This window comes from Falco peregrinus, chromosome 8 (assembly GCF_023634155.1).
Source record: "Falco peregrinus isolate bFalPer1 chromosome 8, bFalPer1.pri, whole genome shotgun sequence".
NCBI classification, from domain to species: Eukaryota; Metazoa; Chordata; class Aves; order Falconiformes; family Falconidae; genus Falco; species Falco peregrinus.
In genome coordinates, this window is record NC_073728.1 from 17,004,029 (window position 1) to 17,024,857 (window position 20,829).

Genomic DNA, 20,829 nt, shown 5'->3' on the forward strand with positions numbered 1-20,829 from the left:
TTTTCTCAGGATGAAGTGGGAATAAAACCGTGCTGCTGACGGACAGGCAGCCCGGCTCTGCGGCACTGCTGCTTCCCGTTCACAGCTCTTGCACACATCTGTTCACATCAGCTAGTGAATGAGCTGCCCTAGAATTTCAACAGATAATTTGAAATGAAGGCAATCCAAGAAACTTGTAACTACTTGTGGATATACAAGACGCTACAAATTAAATTATCTTTGAAATTGATTATATGCCTGACACCAACGGAAATTGCCAAAGGTCTATAATAATATCTGCATTTTAATCTTTCAAGAATAATTTATTATATTAATACAAATTTCTCAGAGGTAGAGATTCTTGCTGTTGTGAATCTTGAACCTGTAGTTAAAAAACAAAAAAAACCAACAACAAAACAAAACAAAAAAACCCCAAACAGTTGAGAGTTGCTTTTGAATTCTGGAAGGATTTTGGTTTTTTAAAATGAGATTTCTCCCTCTAAATCAACATAAACATGGACAACTTTAATCTTTAATTTTTTTCTGGAAGGAACATGTAGTCTTCAATTTATTGATAGCTTTGCAGAGCACCAGTCTACCTAGAGTTGACATGGATACAGAAGAAGAGCTACAGGTGATAGTTTAAAATAGAACTTTAAAAAATACATTTTAACAGTATACGCTGTATTTCTGCTTCCACCAACACTTAGTCAATTTTAAAAGATGCTAGGTCTCATTCTCCATTGCCTGGCTGTTGATTTTGAGTTTTTCTGTATTACCAAAAAGATTCTGCCAAATATCACAGTGTGAAGTGCCAGGATAAATGTATGGAAATGCGAAAATCTGCATTTTTTTTGAAAGTTTTTTTCTGCTGCTTTATATCTCATACTGTCAAATACAGCTCTGCAAGCCGCCTGAAGAGAGACCAGGTGAGAATTCCCCACTCCCATCAGGAGGGCAGGTTTTAACACCTCCTTTCAACGGTGACTGAGCTCTGCAAAGCAGCGGAGAGGATGGTTATTTACGTGTTCTTGTACAAGTGAACATAAACAAGTAGATGCGCTAGCAAACTGACAATAGACTACTAACAAAGGGCCAGATGCTCTTATCCTCTTACAAGGGTGAAGATGGACAAAATGAGTAAATATTTATATTATCATATATTTATATTATCATAGTGGCATGTAACTGGAGCTCAGTTGTGGAGGAAACACCGATTTGCCAGCATGTTCCTCCTCTCTTGGGAATCTACATGAACCAAGCAAAGGTTCAGCAGTGAGAAAATAATTCTCTCAGAAGGCTGATGAGAAAGCTACAGGTTTGCAGGACATACTTTTTTGTGGGCTTGGATGATGACTAGCAAAGAGCATTGTTTTCCTGGGCAAGAGCCACCACTGATGAATACAAAAGGTTTACTTGGGCACATGAGAGAACGTGGCTTCAGCCCCAGCACCTCAGAAATATTCTCTCCTAGAGCCTTGGGCTAAAGCTCTGTGTCCAGGACTTCTCCCTGCAAGATGACTCCAGCCAGAACATCCTTAGCTATTGTGTCATGGGTTGCTCACACCAGAACTCCACTAAGGCCAGTCTTCCTCCAAAGGGCACCTGTCAGGCTACAACGTGTAGAACATCCCTCACCTACTTTTTTTTCCCAGCTTGTCCGCCCTTCTCCCAGAGTTACTTCAAGTCAATGGCCACCAGTTGTCCTACACTGAGCACCTGAAGGAGGCTTGCAAGCCCCAAGTGCTTGGACCCTTGCATCTTCTACTGAAAGACCACAGAAAGTTAATTTTGCACAATAACTTACAGTAAAATATTTTGTATTTCAGACATACTTTTGATCTTAATGGACACTTGCCTTTGAGAGTCCTTAAAATGTGACTGCAGGCTATTTCTCAGTCCTAGGGCCTTAATACGTCCATAGCTCATTTAGGTGAATGCTAAGATTGCCCCCAGCCAATGGAGGGCAATCGAACCACACTCTCTGCAGGAACTGGGAGAACAAAGATGCTTTCTGGATGACAAGATGTTACCTCTTTGGTTCGTCTCGGGAGAGAAATGAAGCAAAGTGTGTTATCTGATGCTTGTCCTGTTCTTTGTGGTTAAGAGGTTGAGACACCACCTTGAGACACAGAAAGAGCACACCATGTCTCAGCAAAGTGCTGGAAAGCACACTCATAGCTGGGATGATTAGCATCCCAGGAGCATCTCTGAAAAGCAGTCATATGCGGCAACACACGCTCTTGGGCATTTTCTACACTATGTGAAATACCAGTGGCTATCATGGGGGTAAACTGTGAGCGATGACAGGAATGGTGGAAGAAGGTAAGCACTCAAATGTGGTGCTGCATAAAATGAAGAATATTCCCATATACACTTAAAATACCTAGCGAGAGTTTCAGTGGATGGCTTTTGTTCTACAGCTGCAGAGGTTACACTGCACTGTGATGGGAAAATGATTCTCCATCATGCCCCGCTCACTGTGGAGCACTTAAAGCACAGACCCAGGTGTGAACTCACTCCAAGAGGTAAAAACAAAGCCGCATTATGTAATAAGATTTAATGATTATTTGAATCTCTTTTTCCATCCCTGTGGATCATTGATTTAACCTTCCTTGTTTTGTTCTTGGGATATTGCTAAAACAAGTAACCATGTTCTGAAATTAATCAGGATCCTTTTTTTGTATAACCCTGTAAGAGCGTTCCGACTTTTGCTTTCTCTCTTCAATAAAGGAACACTAACAGAACCGGTATCTTTGCCAGGAACTGCAAAGTATTAGCAAAATGTTCAGATTGCACAGCCATAGGGAACAAACACGTAAGCTATTACGTGCATAGTGTGGGGTTCAACCATTATTACCCCTCAGAGGAAAACAAAAGCAGACCTTTTAAAGCCACCACTAAGGAGATTTCTATTTAGAGAATATGCAATAACTCATATTGAGACAAGATTTTAATCTCAGCAAAGCTTTGGATAATCTGCTGGCACCTGTGTTTGCTGCTCTTCCACCCCATTGCACTGCTTAGACTGAGGGCCAAAGGCCGTATCCTGCACGCTTGTTTGTGGCCGTGTCCTGCTCACGCAAGTGGGAGTCTTGGCCAGGAGAGAGGCAAAAGTTTCTCAGGATCTGCCCCCAAATGTGTCACCTATGATTAAATGGCACCAGTGTCGTCGTCTTTTATATTTCCTTTGAAGCCTCCCATTCTTTTTGCCAAGTACTGCACTAGTCGACACCATTTGTTGTGGTATGTATCATACCTATACATTATGCTGGCTTGCTTAAGGAAAGGGTATGAAACACAGATAACTCTGTCTGAGGGAAACAGGTAGAAAGGTATTATCTAGGATGATTTTTGAAATGACTGGGAAAGGTTTTTCACATGTAGATCTAAGCCACTGGACACATCAGCTTGTGTATGCTCTGGAGAGATTTTTATCGTGGTTTCATGATACAAGCAAGCAGGGACGTTTTTGGTACGGCGTCGATACCGCTATGAATACTGTGGAGTCCTGTTGCTGCTGAGGCCTCTGTACCCAACTGAGACATGAACTCCAGTTAACAAGTGTCACGTTTGTAAGAGTTCAGTCTCTGCAGTTCAAGGAAAGAGAAACAAATACAAAGAAACCCAAAACTGGGTTTATGCATGATAATTTGGGCACGCAGTGAACAGTGCTGTAAGAGCAGATTGCGTGGCTGGGCATAGGAAAAAAAGAAACAAAATTAGATCAGATGTGTCTGATATAGGTTTCAGCCCCTTACAACTGAGCATTATTCATTTGAAAGGGTTAAAAATAACATCACATTTCTCTCCTTTGGTTCTGTGATTCATGCTTCCCATTTTAAAGTCTACACCCTGTGAAGAAGAGAACATGATCAAGGAGAGGAAAGAGGCTTGCCAGGGACAGAAGGTAATTTCCCGTAGCAGGTGTGTACAGCAGGTGGTACACAGTGTACCTGCAACGAAAAGGTAGATTTAGGCTAAGATTTTATTTAATATGGAAAACTTATTGCATCCTGAGCCACTACTGGGGACGTGCCAAAAATCGTGTCTGCAGCATGATTTATTACGTGAAAATACCACCGAACTAATCAGTGGAGTTACTAATTAATACAAATCTGCATTTTTGCATAAGCAATTAGTGCAAAGAGAGTGCAATGAAAGAGGAAGTTTGACTCATTTAATCTCAGTGTCTATTCAAGCGGAAAGACCCACTAGGGCAAGGCACTAGGATCTACATTTGGAATTTTTTTTTCCTTTTGATTAGTTAAAGGAACTAAAAGGTCAAATTATCAATATTTAATTCAAATGGAAATGCATTTGTTCAAGAGGAAAGAAAACACTTTATTTAAACAAGGTGGGACTCTGGGGGTAAATGCCTGGATCAAAAATAATTAGATTTTGCAGTTATAACAGCATCTAAATCCCGTCTGATAAGAATCCTTTTTCCTAATAACAGAGGTGGTTTGACACCGATAGCAAAGACTGCTGATGTTATTTAAATTCTAGCTCAGGCCTACCAATACAATTTAGACATTTGCTTTAATGGTACATACTTCTCTGATTTATTTTTTTTAATCAATTTGAATTATATTTTAAATCTATTGTGATTTCATAATTGTGTGCACTTGACTAAGAGAGTAATTTTAAAAGCTGATAATTAAACCTCGGTGGCGATGTATTTTCCATTAACTAAATAGAAGTTTACATTTGTAGAATTAAAACAACAACAGCATTTATCTAACGGGGAAAGGCCCAATAAAATTAATACACTGAGTCTTAAGAGAAAAAAAAGAGCGGAAAAGGCACCTTAACCACTCGCACCCGCTCGGAGCCCAGCTGTACGCGCACCCCAGGGGGACGCTGGGAGCGCCCGCCCGGTACCGGGGCGCGGTTGGGGGGCGCCGCGCTCCGCCGGCGGTGCCGAGCCGGGGTGCGCTCCGCGCTGCGGTGCGGCGTGGTGCGGTGCCCGCTGATGCCATCCCCGCTCTCGCCGCAGCCCTCCGAGAGGGGCGAGCGGCGCAGCCCCGCCACCGGGCCGGCCGGGCGAGCGCAAGCCGGCGGTCCCGGCTCCGCGGTGTGGCTGGGATGGGGTGGAGGGGCCGTGCCGAGCGGGGCCGGGGGACAGGGAAGCCGCTTAGGGACACTTTCCCTCCTCTTTTTATTCCCCTCAGGCTTTGTGCGGGTGCCTGGCTGGAGACGGAGGGAGCGGGAGACGTGACAGCGAAGGGAGAGAGCCCGAAGAGCCCGGGCTGCCCGGGCAGTAAATCACTCGCTAAATTGCGAGCGCGGCTTCCCCTCTCCAATAGCTTTAAGCTATTTGGGGAGGCTTCCTTCTCCCGCACTCTCGCAGGTGCAATATGAATCAATTATCTTAATTAAGATAATGCCGCAAACCCAAGAGATTTCCTCGGGAGCGGATTTCGCGCTCCGGACAACTGTATGGCGTTTCCCCAGCGTTGCTCCCCCGGCTGCAAACCCCACTCCCGCCCCGCCATGCCAGGGCTCAGCCCCGGCGGCGCCCCGCGGAGGGGCCGCGCCCCCGCCGCGGCACCGGGCGCCAGCCGGCCCCGGGGCACCAGCTGAGGCGGGAGCCGGCGGGGCAGGGCCGCAGCTTTGTTGGGACGCGTGCGGTTCGCGTGCCGCGCCGCGGGGCGGGGGGAGGCAGGGCGGAGAGGAGAAGAAAGAGAAAAAGGGAGTTAAAAAAAAAAAAAAAAAGGGATTCGGGAGGAAAAATAAGCAGAAGCCGAATTAGGAGCCAGATGGAGAAGGAGGAGTCTGTAGGTCAGGGAGGGGAAAAAAAAAAAAAAAAAAAAAAAAAGGCTTGGCGCGATAAAATCAAGCTGCTGGGGAAGAGGAGAGGCAGGGAAGGTGGGAAAACGCTGCCGCGGAGCCGGGGGACGGCCCGCGGGGGGATGGCAGAGCCGGCCGCCTGCGTGATGTGGGGGGAGAAGCGGTGCCGGAGCAGCGGCAGGAGCGGGCGGGACGCAGCCCGAGTCCCGCTGCGCGCCGCGCTCGCCCCGTCCGCCGCCCCGACGGGCCGGCCCCGGGAGCGCCCCGCGCCTCCGCGGACACGCGTGTCCCCGCGCCGGGCTCGGCGGGCTGTAAGCCTCTCTGTCCGACGGCCTGCCCCTTCACTTGTCTGTCTCCTCAGCTGCCTACCGACAATTTGTTGGCTTTATTTTGCTGTCGGGGAAGCTGCCTGTGCTGAACGCGCTCGGAGGCACACGGGCACCCCCAAAGCCCTCACCGCTCCCCGGCGCTCCGCTTTCCGCCATCGCCCTCCCCCCGGGGGGGTTGCCGGTGCTTCCCCCCGCGCCCCACGCTCCCGGCTGCATTCCCAGCCGGTCCCATGCAAACGCGGGTGACATTTCGCAGCAGCCCAGGCAGGGCTGACCCAGCCCCATCCCTCTCCCGCGCCCTCAAAACCTGTTGGAAACCGAACCGCTTCCGAACCGCGTCCGTTAACGGGGTGGCGCTCCCGAGGGGGCGGCCGGCTCGGCGGGACGCAGTGCCCAGCTGTCCGGGGCACGGCCATCCCCGCCCCGGGCCCTGCCTCGAAGGCTCCTCCGCGGCCCGACAGGGGCTCGCCGCCGGCCGGGGCTGCCCTCGGGCCGCTGCCGGCGGGCGGGCGGGTGGACACCGGCGCTGCCCCTCGGCCGTGCCCCGGGGAAGGGCCGCAGCCTCCCGGTGACCCCGGCGGGCCCCGCTCGGCCGGCCCGGAGGCACACGCCGCGCTGCCGGCCCTCGCTCCGCACCGAGAATCGGCCAGCTCGAAAATAACACAAGGCAGCCGGTGGCCCTTCGTATTCGATTACCGAGAAGGCAAACATCCCGCGGCGCTCCTCCTGCCGCCCCGCCAGCCCCACGGCTATGTAGGTCACGGACAGGAGAGAAACATTTTAAAAATAACCCGACCTGGAAAAATACCTTTCGAATCTGCCTCGGCAGGGGGGAATTACTGGTTTCGCATTTAAAGCCCAACGTGGCGAAAATAAATTACGTTTTTTTATTTTTTTCTTATGGATTAAATCTCTGGATAACGCGTGCCGGTAGCAAAGCTCCCCGTGTTACCGGGGTGGGGGGACAGACCTCCCTCGTTAGAGCGCGTTTCTGACGTTTGGGTTTGCAAACTGCGCCGAGGCGTTTAGAGACTCCGCAGCCATCGCTCGGCGCCTGTCTCTGCCGCCCGCCGTTAACCGGCGTGTTCCCACCAAACAGCCGGGCGAAGCCCAGCTGCGTTTGCCCCAGGCGCCGGGGCGGACCCCGGGGCACAGCAGCCCCGGGACGCCATTTCCGCCAGCACCGGAGCAAGCCGCGGGGGGCGGCGGCGGGGGAGGCTCCGGGGGTCAGCGGCGCCCGTTGGGGATGCTCGGGGGGGGCAGCGGGGACCCGCGGAGGCCGCACCGCGGAACAATGGGAACAATGCGGCTCCGCGGGACGGCGCCCCCCGCCCCCGCCCCGGCGGCAGCGGAGCGGGCGCGGTGCGCAGAGGAGGTGCCGCTCCGCACCGCTCCGCTCCGCACCGCTCCGCCGCCGGGGGTTGGGGGGGGTGGGCGCCCGGTGACAGATGGCGGCCGCCCGGCGGGCCACAAAGGGCGTGGCGGCTCAACGGGCGGGCGCGCGGCCGCATACAAATAAGGGGTGTCACGTGGCGGGGGGGGCCGGGACGCCGCCGCGCCTGACGTGGGCGGCCATATGGCGCGTGCCACCGGGCGGGGCGGGGCGCGGGGCGGGGCGCAGGCGCGCTGGGCGGTGGCGATCGCCGCGGTACCCAGGTCCCGGTGCCGGCCCCCCGCCGCGCATCCTCGGTCCCGCTATATAACGGGGGAGCCCGGCGCTGCGCAACGTCGGGAAAAAAAAACAGCATCACGCGGCGCCCCCTCGCACGGAGAGCTGTGCCGGGGTTATGAGACCGTCACCGCGCAGGAGAGGCTGAGCAACGGAGGTAACGGGAAACCGGGTTTCTACCCCGCCGGGAAAGGGGGTTGGCGGCGGCTACCGGGCTCGGGGCGGGCGGGACGGACCTGCCTCTGCCGGAGCGGCTTCGGTTTGTGTTGCGGGCACGGGAACCGGCGGTCGTGCCTGCCGGTGCGCGCAGGCAGCTGTGTGCGTGCACACCTGTATCCATCCATCCACGCGCACACACACATGTATATGTGCGCACACGCGCATATGTGCGTGTACATATATCTGCAAATGTATACGTGCGTCCGTACACACACGTATATACATGTAAATGTACCCCTGTACACACACATATTAAATATATATATATGTGCTCCCACCTATGCGCCTCCCAACTTCCCGCTCCCTCTCCTCCGCGGAGGGCAGCCGCCGCGGTCCCACGGCAGGCTGCGCCCCGGCGGCATTGTTCCTCCCCGCTGTACCCGGTGCCACCGGGGGACGGTCGCAGCCCCTGACGAAAGGCCCCCGCGGGAGGCGGAGGGACGATGCCCGTCGGAAAGCGGGGGCCCGTCCCGCACCTGTTACCGCGGGCGGGGGCCGCGCAGCCACGCCGGTCGCCAGCCAGCCGCGGGCACCCAGCGACGGCCCAGTGGCGGGAGTCGGCACCGGGGGAGGGTCGCCGGGAGGGGTCGGGCAGGGTCGGTCGGGGGAGCAGGTGCCCGGCGCCCGTCGGGGCGGTGCGGGAGCCCCGTGCAAGGAGGCGGCGAGGGGGGAGCCGCCGGGACAGGCGTCACGGGCGGCCATCCGTCCCTGTGGGGGTCTTGGGTGTCCGTCCGCCACCACCACCCCCCCACCCCCCCCGCCTTTCCCCCTCCCCTGTTCGGTAAAAGTGCTGCCGTTTGGGGATTTTGTTTTGTTTTGGTGGGTTTTTTTGTTTGTTTGTTTGTTTTTTAACTCGCTCGGTCTGGTCGCGGCGTGCCGCCCGGGCTGCATCCCGCACGCGTAATCTTCTTATATTCCCGCTAATATCGGCGAGTTACATAATGGCATGTGAGCATATGTCAACTTAATTATAAAGCAGGACTGCGGAGACAATTAAAAGTTTGCGCTGGCACCGTGCAGCAGCCGGGGCTTCCCTGGGGAGGGGCCGGGGGGAGCGGGGGGCCGGGGGGGGGCGCGGGCGGTTTCTCCCCGCGGGTGGCTGCGCGGGGCCGCGGCCGCCGGCCCGGTGCTGACCCGGCTCTTTTCTGTCCCCTCGGCGGCGCAGAGGCTCACCATGACCAAGTCGTACAGCGAGAGCGGGCTGATGGGCGAGCCCCAGCCGCAAGGCCCCCCCAGCTGGACGGACGAGTGCCTGAGCTCCCAGGACGAGGAGCACGAGGTGGACAAGAAGGAGGAGGACCTGGAGGGTCTGCACGCCGAGGCCGAGGAGGACTCGCTGCGGAACGGCGAGGAGGAGGACGAGGAGGACGACCTGGATGAAGAGGAGGAGGAGGAGGAGGACGACGACGACGACGACCAGAAGCCCAAGAGGCGCGGCCCCAAGAAGAAGAAGATGACCAAGGCGCGCATGGAGCGGTTCAAGCTGCGGCGCATGAAGGCCAACGCCCGGGAGCGCAACCGCATGCACGGCCTGAACGCGGCCCTGGACAACCTGCGCAAGGTGGTGCCCTGCTACTCCAAGACGCAGAAGCTCTCCAAGATCGAGACCCTGCGCCTGGCCAAGAACTACATCTGGGCGCTCTCCGAGATCCTGCGCTCGGGCAAGAGCCCCGACCTGGTCTCCTTCGTGCAGACGCTCTGCAAGGGCCTGTCGCAGCCCACCACCAACCTGGTGGCCGGCTGCCTGCAGCTCAACCCGCGGACTTTCCTCCCCGAGCAGAGCCAGGAGGTGCCGCCCCACGTGGCGGCGGCGGCGGCGGGCGCGCCCTTCCCGGCCCACCCGTACCCCTACCAGTCGCCCGGGCTGCCCAGCCCGCCCTACGGCACCATGGACAGCTCCCACCTCTTCCACCTCAAGCCGCCGCACGCCTACGGCGCCGCGCTCGAGCCCTTCTTCGAGAGCGGCCTGGCCGAGGGCGCCAGCCCCGCCTTCGACGGCCCGCTCAGCCCGCCCCTCAGCGTCAACGGCAACTTCTCCTTCAAGCACGAGCCGGCCGCCGACTTCGACAAGGGCTACGCCTTCACCATGCACTACCCCGCCGCCGCCGCCGCCGCCGCCGCCGCCGCGCTGGCCGCCGCGCCCGCCCACGCCGCCATCTTCCCGGCCGCCGCCTCCCGCTGCGAGATCCCGGTCGACGGCCTGGCGCCCTACGAGGGCCACCCGCACCACGAGCGGGTCCTCAGCGCCCAGCTCAACGCCATCTTCCACGACTGAGCCTCCCCGCCGCGGGAGGGGAGCGAGGAAGGGCCGAGCCCGGCCGCCCGCCGGCGGCCACCGCCTTGTTTACAGGGGGCTGCCCCGCCGCCCTCGGGGCCGGCCCTGCGCGCCCCGTCCGGCCGCCGCCCGGCGGAGCGACGCCCTCGGCGCGGGGTGGGGGCACCGGCATCGCGCCCAGTACCTGATCGGGATGACAAAATCACAAGCAATAATTAGGATCTATGCAATTTTTAAACTAGCGATGGGCCAATTACAAAATATATATGAGATCTCTATTTTTCAACCAACGTTTTACTACTTGTTACCTTTCCCATGCTGAATTATTTTGTTGTGATTTTGTACAGAATTTTTAATGACTTTTTATAACGTGAATTTCCTATTTTAAACCATGCAGCTTCATCAATTTTTATACATATTGGAAAGGTAGAATTATATCTAATTTATACAAAATAATTTAACTAATTTAAACCAGCAGAAAAGTGCTTAGAGAAGTTATGTTGCCTTAGCACTTCTTTCCTTTCAAATAGTTGAAGAAGAAAAAACCAACAACACAACAACAAAAATGCACAATCCGGGCAATTTCTTTCCCATGAAAGTCTTTTTTTTTTCCTTTTTTTTTTTTTTTTTCTTTTCTTTTCTTTTTTTTTCCTTCCCCCCTTACGACAAGAACCAGATCCCCTAGGTCTTGAGAAGATATAAGAACGAGAGACTTATTTTCTATTAAAACATATCAATTCAACACATTACTTGCACAAACTTGTATATAAAGATTATAAGCAAATGCCAACATCCTTTTTAAATCGAAAGCTGCTTGACTATCACATACAATTTGCACTGTTTCTTTTTAGTCTTTGAACCCCTTGGCATTCCGTGGTTTGGTTATGTTTTTTTTTTTTTTTTCTGTTTGGGTTTTTTGTTTGGTTGGGTTTTTTTAAGAGAACTTGAAGATGTTAATGTTTCCAGGCGATATAAATGCATGATTTTATACATGTTCACACAATCCGTGGTTGTCATATGCTCATCTTATAAATCGGAACCTAAAACTAATCAGGTTGTTAAAGTCGGGCTATATACCTATTGTAGTCGATTAGTACGGTAGTTTGAAACAAATTCAAACCATTTAATCCGTAATTAGAACAATAGCTATTGCATGTACAATGCAGTCCAGAATAAGTGCTGTTTGAAATGTAACGCTGGTTCAACTGGAATCAATCTGTACTGTAATTTTGTTTGTAATCCTGTATATTATGGTGTAATGCACACTGGGATTTTAGAAGAAACATCCGTCCTTTGGCAACGACATAGTATTGAACATTTGGTCGAATGTTGCATTTCTCCTTAAATGTGATTATTACTTTTTTTTTTTTCCTTAGTGTAAGTAATTCCTATGGGATTATTGTTTTATTCGGATAGCTCATGAAAGGTGCAACACTTATTATTTGTAGAATAAAATTGGACTAAAAAAAAAGACGCGGATTCTTTGCTTACCTTGAGGGGGTTCCGGGGGAAGGATTTTGTTCGTTAGCTTACAGCGAAACCGGCTTCCTGCAACGCGCCGTTGCTGAATCGGGGAAGCGGGGGCAGGACGGCCGAGCGCTGCGGCTGCGGGTCCCCGGGCAGCCCAGCCCAGCACCGCCGCTGCCGCCCGCCGCGGCTCTCCCCTCCCGCCGGGCCGGCGGGGGTCCCTCTGACCGGCACCCCGGCAAAACGCCGTTTCGGCCCCGCCGGCCAGCCCGGGACCCGGCGGCGCCGGTTCGCCGTCTGTCCCGCTTCCCAGACGGGAGACGCGTGTGTGCCCTCGTCTGCGCCGCTCGCTCTGGGACTTGAGGCTCCCGGGAGAGCCCTTCCCCTTTACGACCGGAGCAGCTACCAACAGGTCTTTGCCTCCGACCGCCGGGCACGTATTTCAGACGTTCCCTGAAACACCTCGTAGGAAGTCTGTCGCAAAGCGCAGGTATCATAAATAAATGCTTCTCCTGAATCCAGCAGAACGCTAACAGGCTCCTCACCCTGTGGGCGAGTGCGTTTTTCCCCAGGAGAAATCAAGCTCTTGACGTCTATTTTAAAGGTGGTTATAGCTACGGAACCCCCAGCGCTCCGAGGCCGTAGGGGCAGCGCCCCCCGCTCCGGGGCTGCTGCTGAACCCCAAAAGCAAGAAAGCAAAAGGCAACTTTTCAATCACCCGATTAACCTTTCCCCATCAGTGGCAACACAGCTAAATACACCCCAGCTAACCCGAGGTGGGGGGGTGGGCCGGGAATTAATGACAGTTTTTCCAATAACATGGAGCAAGCCGACCCAGCCTTGCTCGCCTTTGGTTACACACCTTCTTCTCCAGCACAAGGATTCTTCTAGTCAGTCAAGGGGCAACTCACATGCCACCATCTTTTATTCAAAGGCAGGCACAGATGTTCCTTCTGCAGGGGAGGTTTTAATTTATGAAAATGATATTGTTTATGCATGAATGCACTCTGCATAACACACAGTACTTCCATCTGATGAAGGAAATGCCACAGAACCAGTGCCAATGTCAGGAACATATTCTGCAAATTTAGCCGCTTAAATGTTTAATGAATATTTGGAAGGCATTTCCAAACCACAAGAAACCTTTTCAATTACCTTTTCTTTTTCCACAGTTAATAACAAAATTCAAAACCTCTAGCCAATGCAATTTACTTAAAAGAGCTGTCTAGGTTATCTGAATGTTTGCTACTGTGGTACTTTAGAGAAAATAATATTTTAATGTTATGAGCAACCCAATAAGGAAAATTAATTAGGCATTTTGGTAACTAGAGGCTCCATTTTACAAATCACTTGTGAGATTTGTTATTTCAATTAGTTTAGGGTTTTTCCCCCTACCACTCTTATAAAAAAAATATTGGAGATCTTCCCCTCCACCATCCCTTTGCTGCTGCTTATGATGCCTCCCTGATATTTATTTTTTCTTACTGTTAATATTATGCCAGATCTTGAAATCTCCATTCACGTCTCCCACAGGAAGGTCTGTCAAGGTCTCTTTCAAAGGGAAGAATTGCTCACACTGTTCCTCTCCTATGAACACATCGCTAGTTAACTAAGGCTAGAGTGGGATTATCTAATTTACATGTGGAAGAAACTCTGGCTTTGAGTCATACCCACACATATACTGGGTCATCCAGCACAGGCCTACGACTATTTTTATGGCTTGTTGGGACCAGTGGCCTTTCCCTTCTTTATGCTGTACTTGTGACAGCAGAAATCGTTCTGCCACCAGTACGCTTGAGAAGACACTGGTGAGATCTCTGCGGGCACAGCGCATGAGTAACAACCATGATTTGCAGCTTTTCCCTTCTTGGTTTTCTGAGTCAAGAGCAGAGGGTCTGGGGGCTGTGGACCCATCGCTGCCTGTGAGACAGCTGAGACCCCAGCTGCGGCAGAGGGATCTGAAACAGTGGCACTCCAGGTTACATCCACAGGATATCTGAGGGACTGAAGCCTCAGGTTTTACCTCACCCCAATGAAAAACTTGCCTGAACAACATCAGGCTTTGGCCCAGTGTCTTCAGGAGGTCTTCTCAAGTGAAGGGAAGTAGATTCAAGGAGAACCAAGAATCCTGAATTCACCAGAAGAAAACATAGTGTTGCTTTCTCCAGAAGATACTGTTCCAGAATTTTAATAAACTAATATTAAAAAGCAATACACAATTCCAGAGGTAATAGGAATTAATAGAAATAATTCTAAACTAAGTCTTGAGAGCAAGTAAACCAAATCTTTTCTATCATCTGTAACAGCAAAAATTCTTGCAACCATTTTAGTATTGTAACTGATCAAAACTGGATCCACCATGACCTGAACAATTGCTTTGGACATATTAAAAATATGATGAGTCTCCTTTTTAAAAAAAAAAACAACAAAACAACCAGCAAACCAAACACAACACAGTACTTCTGTACAAAGAACCATCTTGTCAAATAGTTTTAGAAATTACAGAGTCAAAATCCATTCTCTTGTTTATGTATAAAGTACCTAAAGATAAAAAAAACACTCAAGTAAAACTGGCTCACTTCTTGCTCATTCGTAGCGAGGAAGAGCCCACAGAAATGAAACTTGGAGATCTGCCTGGTATAGTATCAGTGAAAACATGCAGAAATTGGTCTTTTGTTTTTATTGACCAAGATGGGCTGTGTGGTAATTATTTCAGAAATTATAATGGTCTACACTCCGCCCTTTGCTGAAAATCCCATGCGACAAAAAGCTTTGAAAAACACAGTACATGAATGCGTGTCGAAATAGTGAGCTGAAGATCTACAAATAGACTGCTATTTAAATAAGTACATAAGCGTTTCTTAAATAATTCATATTGTGTATTTAAGAAACTGTCAGAAGCTATGCAATACAGAATTAAAACTGACAATGCTCTGAAAGCATTCTCATAAGTATTTAGGTTGCCTACAGGGTATGTAAAACATAGGATACCAGCTCTGGCTTTCAGTTCCCTAGCTTGTAGTAGTTTGCAGCATAGAGTTAACAGCATTTTCTATTAATAAAATAGAAGCAACTGAAATTTACACTATTTGCCAACATTTTGGTGACAGAAAAACAGAAAACAAGATTCAGAGTAAAACTTAATTACCTTAAAAAGATAGCATATCAGCCTTAATGCAAAGAAAAAAAATGAAGTGTCCTCTAATCAACACATTCTGGTTTTATAGTCCTTCCCATTACCACATTTTCTTCTATTGTTCTGATTAAGATCAGTTTCAGCTTGTGGAAGTTTCAGCTTCAGACTTCATTCTCACAGCTTCTTACTCCTGCATAATAATTTCACTCGTTCCTGTTCTCTTTTTTACAGAGATGTGTCCATCTCCACAACTTCAGACTTTATTTTCCTTACTTGCTCTTCTTTTTATGCTTTCCTTCTCAGACATATAGAAAGATGTACAGTAATAGTAATGCTCTTTTCTACAGACTATTGATGCCATTTTTCTTTAGAATAATTTATGACTTACTTTGTAAAAGGTTCAGTGTTCTGCTTGATGTCTCTTCTTTGAAGTCAAGGTAAACCAACAAAACAGAGCTGAATTAATAATGAGAGCTACAAAAGATTCTTTTTTAGAGCAGCAATGTAAGAAGGGAATGTACTAATGTACAACATAAGAAGGGAGAGCTAATATTTGGGAATGAACAGCTGAAGTATAACTGACTACACACTAAACCTTCATTGTATAAACAGGCACTGTAGCCAGAAAAACATACAAGCCAAGACTATGCTGCCAATATCAGAATTCAGGTTGCTTCAGAAGCAAATCCCCATTAGCTGCTGAAACAAGCCAGCTACTAGAAACGGCCAGTTGAATCCTCCAGACTGGGTGTAAGGAATTTTCCTCACAGCATCTCTTCTCATCTTAAATCCCATTCCTTAACTTCAGCATCACATTATTCATGAATCAAAAACTGGCTTTCTCATTTCTTGCCTGTTGACATTGTTGCATTTTTCTACCCATTTTTCTTGAGGTAAGAGGATTTATTTTCCAATAGCATGTTCTACCTGCCTGCTCTCTTTCCGTAAACACTAGCTGTACTTCCCTCACTTGCTGTTTCTGCCAGAGATTACCCTACCTCCTCTCTTTCTTCCCTTCATGAGGTTCTTCTGGAAAAGACTTCTGAGACTCCCACTACTTCTTAGCATCTAGACAGCAAGAGATTATTCCTTCAGCCAGAGAAAAACACTGCTAGTTAAGGAGAGGTTAGCTCACCTCCTTATTTTCTACTGCCTCTTCACCAGACCCAGAGGATGCTCCCCTCTGCTAGCTTGTCCACCTGCGCTCAAGGCCAGCACCCTGGCATGGAGCAACATCTCCTCCAGGTCCAGACTGCTGAGAACAAGTTCTAAGAAACCACAAGGACTGTTTAAGAAGAGGCTCTCACCCCTGGTACCTGCCTTCATGATATTGCAGCCATGTCTGTACCTGGCCATACCCAAACCCTCACTCTTAGGCCTTATGCTATCCTTGCTTGACCTTGGACCTGCTTTGACAGTATAGCTTCCCTAGTGGCTGCTAGGCTAGCACTGACACTGGTTACTGTCGCCAGACCTGACTCACTGACTGCTTTTTAGCTTCATGTAGGATTTACCTCATTGCAACAGGTTTATCTAGCTATCTGGACCCTCATGTGAGCTTGACTACACACAGCTCTGTTCACCTTGGCTGGGCACAGACAGCTCTGACTCACGGTGGCTCCCAGCTCCACTTCCTTTATAAAGAGACCTGCCCTTACTGCTCCTTAGCATTTCTCCTTCTGTGCTTCTCACTGCTAAGGTTCCAAGGGGCACTACTGAGCCTGAAAAACCCTGACAAGCCCACCTGCAACTCCCCCACCCCAACTCCGCCCCAGGACTTGGAACTATTTAAGCTCAGATGCTGTAGGATGCTGGGTTTCTATTCTGCCGTGGTCCTGATCTGGCTGTGACCATGGCTGGTCCAGATCTGCCCTATTGCTGTGATCCTGCCTGATAATTTGGATTCTTGGGGGAGTTAAGCAGTCTTCCCTGGGCTTCCTTGCTCGGGTACCACCAGGTGAGTCCTAGGCAGGAAGGTCCCTGACTTGCTAGCTGTGGGTAGCTGTAGTAGATAAACCTGTTGTTTTTATCTACTACCTTTTATTATCTAAACAGATACTGATATAAAACACCTTTCAAGTAACATCAATAAAAGGGTATTAGAAGTTTTAATGATATCTGTTGAAGGATATTACAAGTCTCTTCAGAACTGTATTAGTCTTCCACTGATGGTACTGAAAATAGCATTATTTTATGGTTCTAAGACAGTTATCAGCTTTTGTCTTCCTGTACCTTATGAGACATTATCTGGTGACGATAAATACTATACATAGATGAGACAAGCTAATAAATTGTCCCAAAAATAAACACTATGACTGCAGAGGATTATAAAGGGTATACAGCCTCAAAACTGATTCAACTATATCCAGTTCCATGTTGTGCTTTATCTCCTAGTTAATGATTGAGCTTTCCTTTTGAATGACATCAGTGCAAACACATTAAAATCACCGATGCCAAATAACAGGCGCAAGTATAATTGGTCCATCTACTGTTGTACCAGAATGATAAATTGGTAAAGCAAGCTTGTTTGTTTGGCTTGCAGTTTTTCCTGCCTTGTCACTCAGTTATGTTTAAGGGAAAATAATAAAAAAAAAGAATTTTGCACAAAGCTTCCACAGTTTACACATAATTTCCATTATTTGTACTTTATTTTATCTGATTACCCTACAGTCCAGATATTTATATCCCAACAAAGATCATATAAGGAATAAAAAATTTTGACACAAAGTTGGAATAAGACTATTGACATTAACAGCTTTGAGCAAGCAGAAACTTTACATGGTCATGTTATGATTCAGGAAGGCAAACTGGTGAAGGCTACATTTCAGGGAAAGCTGTGTCAATGCTTTGATACAAATTGAAAAGCAGTTATGGTTGCATATTTAACAAATATCCAGAGCATGCTTTAAATGTGGCAAAGCGATAGATGGAAATAAATATCAAAAAGCTGTACCATAGTGACTTTTAAAATGTGTCTTAAAACTGTCTTCTCAGCTACATAATTAGCAGTTTGGTACAAGGTTTTACGGAACTGTTATGGAAAGCAGCTTACCAGTTGTGAAATCATGTATCATCTCATGGAGTCATCTGTTGGTTTGGCTGCAGAAATCAGGTTTCCTTACCTGTAACATCATTTCTCTTCTAGAGAGGCGAACATCACTGGAAGAGCCTTGGATATTTTGACATGTGGTTTGAACTGTAATTTGTATCAATCAGCAAAAGGCAGTATTTTTAATTTATTCCTTTATTTCTCAGAGGAACATTGTATATTTGTCTCATTACAAATACTAAAGATAAAATCACTAAACCACTTGTCTAAAAACATCCTTTTTCCTGCACTGATAAGCCTCCACGACATTACATGGAGCTAAAAAAGCCCTTGCTGTTTTCCATCAAGTTAAGCCCTTACAGGCTCAGGAGCACCTTACAAGTTGGAGCTGATGCTGGAGCTCCAACATGATTGTCGTCAGTGAATCTTACAGAACCTGTGAGTAAAGCAGTCATACCTCTGAACTGTAAAACGTGTACTTCACAGAGCAGGAATAAAGCAGCCGTCTGCCCCTTCTGCAGTTAAGGTTTGAGGGCAAGGAATAACGGTACAACCTGCTGGGCAGGCCTCCTGCCTTGGCCCACCTGCTACAGACCCCTGCCACGCCAGTGTGGGCCTGATGCCTGGCTGCCCTGCTCCGCGGCCACCGGTGGGCACCCCGGGTGGGCACCCCGGGCTTACAGCAACAATGCTCCAGGTTGCAGCACCAGTGCCAACGTGGCGTCTATCTCCAGGCTGTGCGAGGGACCCAGCTTCGGGAGGACTTGGCCTTTTTAGCTCGGAAGGGCTACTGCAACTTCACGTCATGGTTTCCCGGAGCTAAGTAACAGTAATATTACTGCTGATAATGGAAAGGCGGCAGACGCGTGGGGCTCTGGCGCACGCTATGCGCTCCCGCGGCTGGGGCGCTCCCCCGTGGCTCTCCCCGGGGCGGTAAGGGTAACGTGGGAGGGGGAGCCCGCCTGCTGCCCGCCCTCGCTGCCGGCTCAGGAGGCGCCGTACCTCAGCCCAGCGCGGCCCGGCTCCAGGCGCCCCGGCGGCCTCCGGCAGCGCGGGGGTCCCCTCGGCGCTGGCAGGGGCTCGGCCTGAGGGCTCCTCTGCCACCGCTGCCCGCGGGGATGCGGCGGCGGCGGGCGGCCAGGCCCCGGGGCCCTCCCGCCGGGGGGCCGCGGCTCCGCCCGCGGGGCGGGGCGGGCGCTGCCCTGGCAGCCGCCGGGACGCCGAGCGCGGCCGGTGGTGCGGGGCGGCAGTGCTGCCGCCATGCTGGGCGACGCGGCCCCGTTCCTCCGCCCGCAGGGACGGCCCGGGCCCGAGCGCCCGCCCGGCCGCCCCCCGCGGCGGGAGCAGCGCGCGCAGCCGGTGGCCGCCGGCGCCGCTCGCTCCTTAGCGGCGGCGCCCGAGGAGCGGCGGCAGCAGCAGCGGCGGCGGAGGGTGGCCCCGCTGGCGGCGGCCCCGCCGGCCGAGGCGGGAGAGGAGCCGCTCCTCAGGGGCATCTTCGAGATCAGCAAGAGGAGCTGCGACGTGGTGCTGAGCGCCCGGCGGCTCCGCTGGAGCCCCATCCTGCCCGAGAGCCCCACAGGTGGGACGGGGCGGGGCAGGGGGCGTCCGCCGCGGGGCCGGGGCGCGGGAGCCGGGCCCGGGCCTAGGCCGGCCCCGGGAGCGGGAGCGGCGCCAACCGGGGCGGGCTGGGCCTGCCCGCGGCGCTGTCTGGGCCGGGGCCTTGCGGGCCGGGCGGCGGGGAGGCGCCGTGACACCGGGTTGCAGTGAACTAAAGTCCGTGGTGTCGGGCGTGCCTCTTCCCCTTCCAGGTGACTGGTGATTAAAAAAATAATTGTTCATAAGGCGAGGGCTGTCTTGTACCTGAAACAGGCTCTCGCCAGGAAGTGCTGGACTTCTTGGTGGGCGATACGAAAAAGATGAAATGTAAGTGGTAGTGGTGTTATGGTTTCTTAGCCCCAGGCACAGCAGTAAGAGGATTTGGTTTTGTTTCTGCTGCATCGTCTTTTCTCGGCTTACTCTCTCTGACAGATACACAAACATACAGGCGGGTATGGTTTTGCGAGAAGTGCCTGAGTTTTGGGATGAGGCTTCTGTGGCAGGTTGTCCTTGCGCTGTGCTTTTCCCATAAAGCAACACACTGTGAGAAAGTGCTGTTACGAAGGATTTGATCAAGTGAAACAAATCATGCACAAAAGTTTTAGAAGAAAAGGAATGCTCCTTAAATTATCCAGATAGTCTTTTTTTCTCCTAGAAACTGTGAAAACATAAACTTGCTTTCAAAACTACATACTCTTAAAAGTGTTTGCTTACTGCAGTGACCTCCCAGTGGTCACGTGAAGGGGAAATCAAAGTGGCATTCAGGAACACAGAGTTTCCGGACAGCATAGTTGCCTTCTGGTATGGCTCAATTAGCCTGTCCAGGTCTAAAATACCAGGTTTTTTTCAGTATTATTTTGGACAGAATTTAAAACATCATATGGGTTAAGATCCAGCACCCATAAATTCAGCATACAGAGAAACAAAATTTCTTCTGTGTACCAGTTTTTCTGTGTTAGGATAATCTGTTCCTCTTCAAGGTGGTCTGTTGCACTGCAGAGGCTCAAGAGCGGTGTGGAAACGTGTGATTCCAGTGCTGCTGCTGCAGAGAAATACTCAGATGCTCACAGCGAAGTAGTTATGTTTCATTTCATGTAACCGTTACCGAAATCAAACTAATATGGTTCCATGCACAGCTGTTGACTCATATCTTCCAAATAGTGTTGCCGTGTTAATGTGGTGCTGTGCTAGGACTTAGACTCCTGCTTTTCATCAGGATGGTTGAGTTGTGATGATGGCCGCACTGATGTGCGTACGGTCCTTCCTCTTGTGGAGCTAGTCTGGGTGCCTTAGCAGACTATGCAATACTCTGGCCTC

At 50.8% G+C, this 20,829-nt stretch overlaps 2 protein-coding genes across 5 annotated transcripts in view; both read left to right on the top strand.

The window, feature by feature from the left end:
• Positions 1–7,782: 7,782 nt before the first annotated feature.
• On the top strand, positions 7,783–11,732 carry NEUROD1 (neuronal differentiation 1). Its single transcript, XM_055812331.1, has 2 exons — positions 7,783–7,927; positions 9,155–11,732. The coding sequence occupies exon 2, from the start codon at positions 9,164–9,166 to the stop codon at positions 10,262–10,264; it is 1,101 nt and encodes a 366-aa protein (XP_055668306.1). The 5' UTR covers positions 7,783–7,927; positions 9,155–9,163; the 3' UTR covers positions 10,265–11,732.
• A 7,349-nt stretch (positions 11,733–19,081) lies between these two features.
• CERKL (ceramide kinase like) overlaps positions 19,082–20,829 on the top strand; it is a 57,925-nt gene continuing 56,177 nt past the window's right edge. For 2 of the 4 annotated variants that reach the window (XR_008748314.1, XM_055811537.1), the window contains exon 1: positions 19,082–19,495. Coding sequence is in view for 3 of the 4 variants with exons in the window: in XM_055811537.1 (XP_055667512.1) it covers positions 19,177–19,495 (319 nt within the window). In the remaining variant the exon portion in view is untranslated. The remainder of the gene's footprint in view (positions 19,496–20,829) is intronic. The other 2 variants (XM_055811536.1, XM_055811535.1) reach the window with 2 other exon arrangements.

Coding starts and splice junctions, on each gene's coding strand:
- NEUROD1 (XM_055812331.1), top strand. CDS start 9,164: ATGACCAAGTCGTACAGCGAGAGCGGGCTGATGGGCGAGCCCCAGCCG.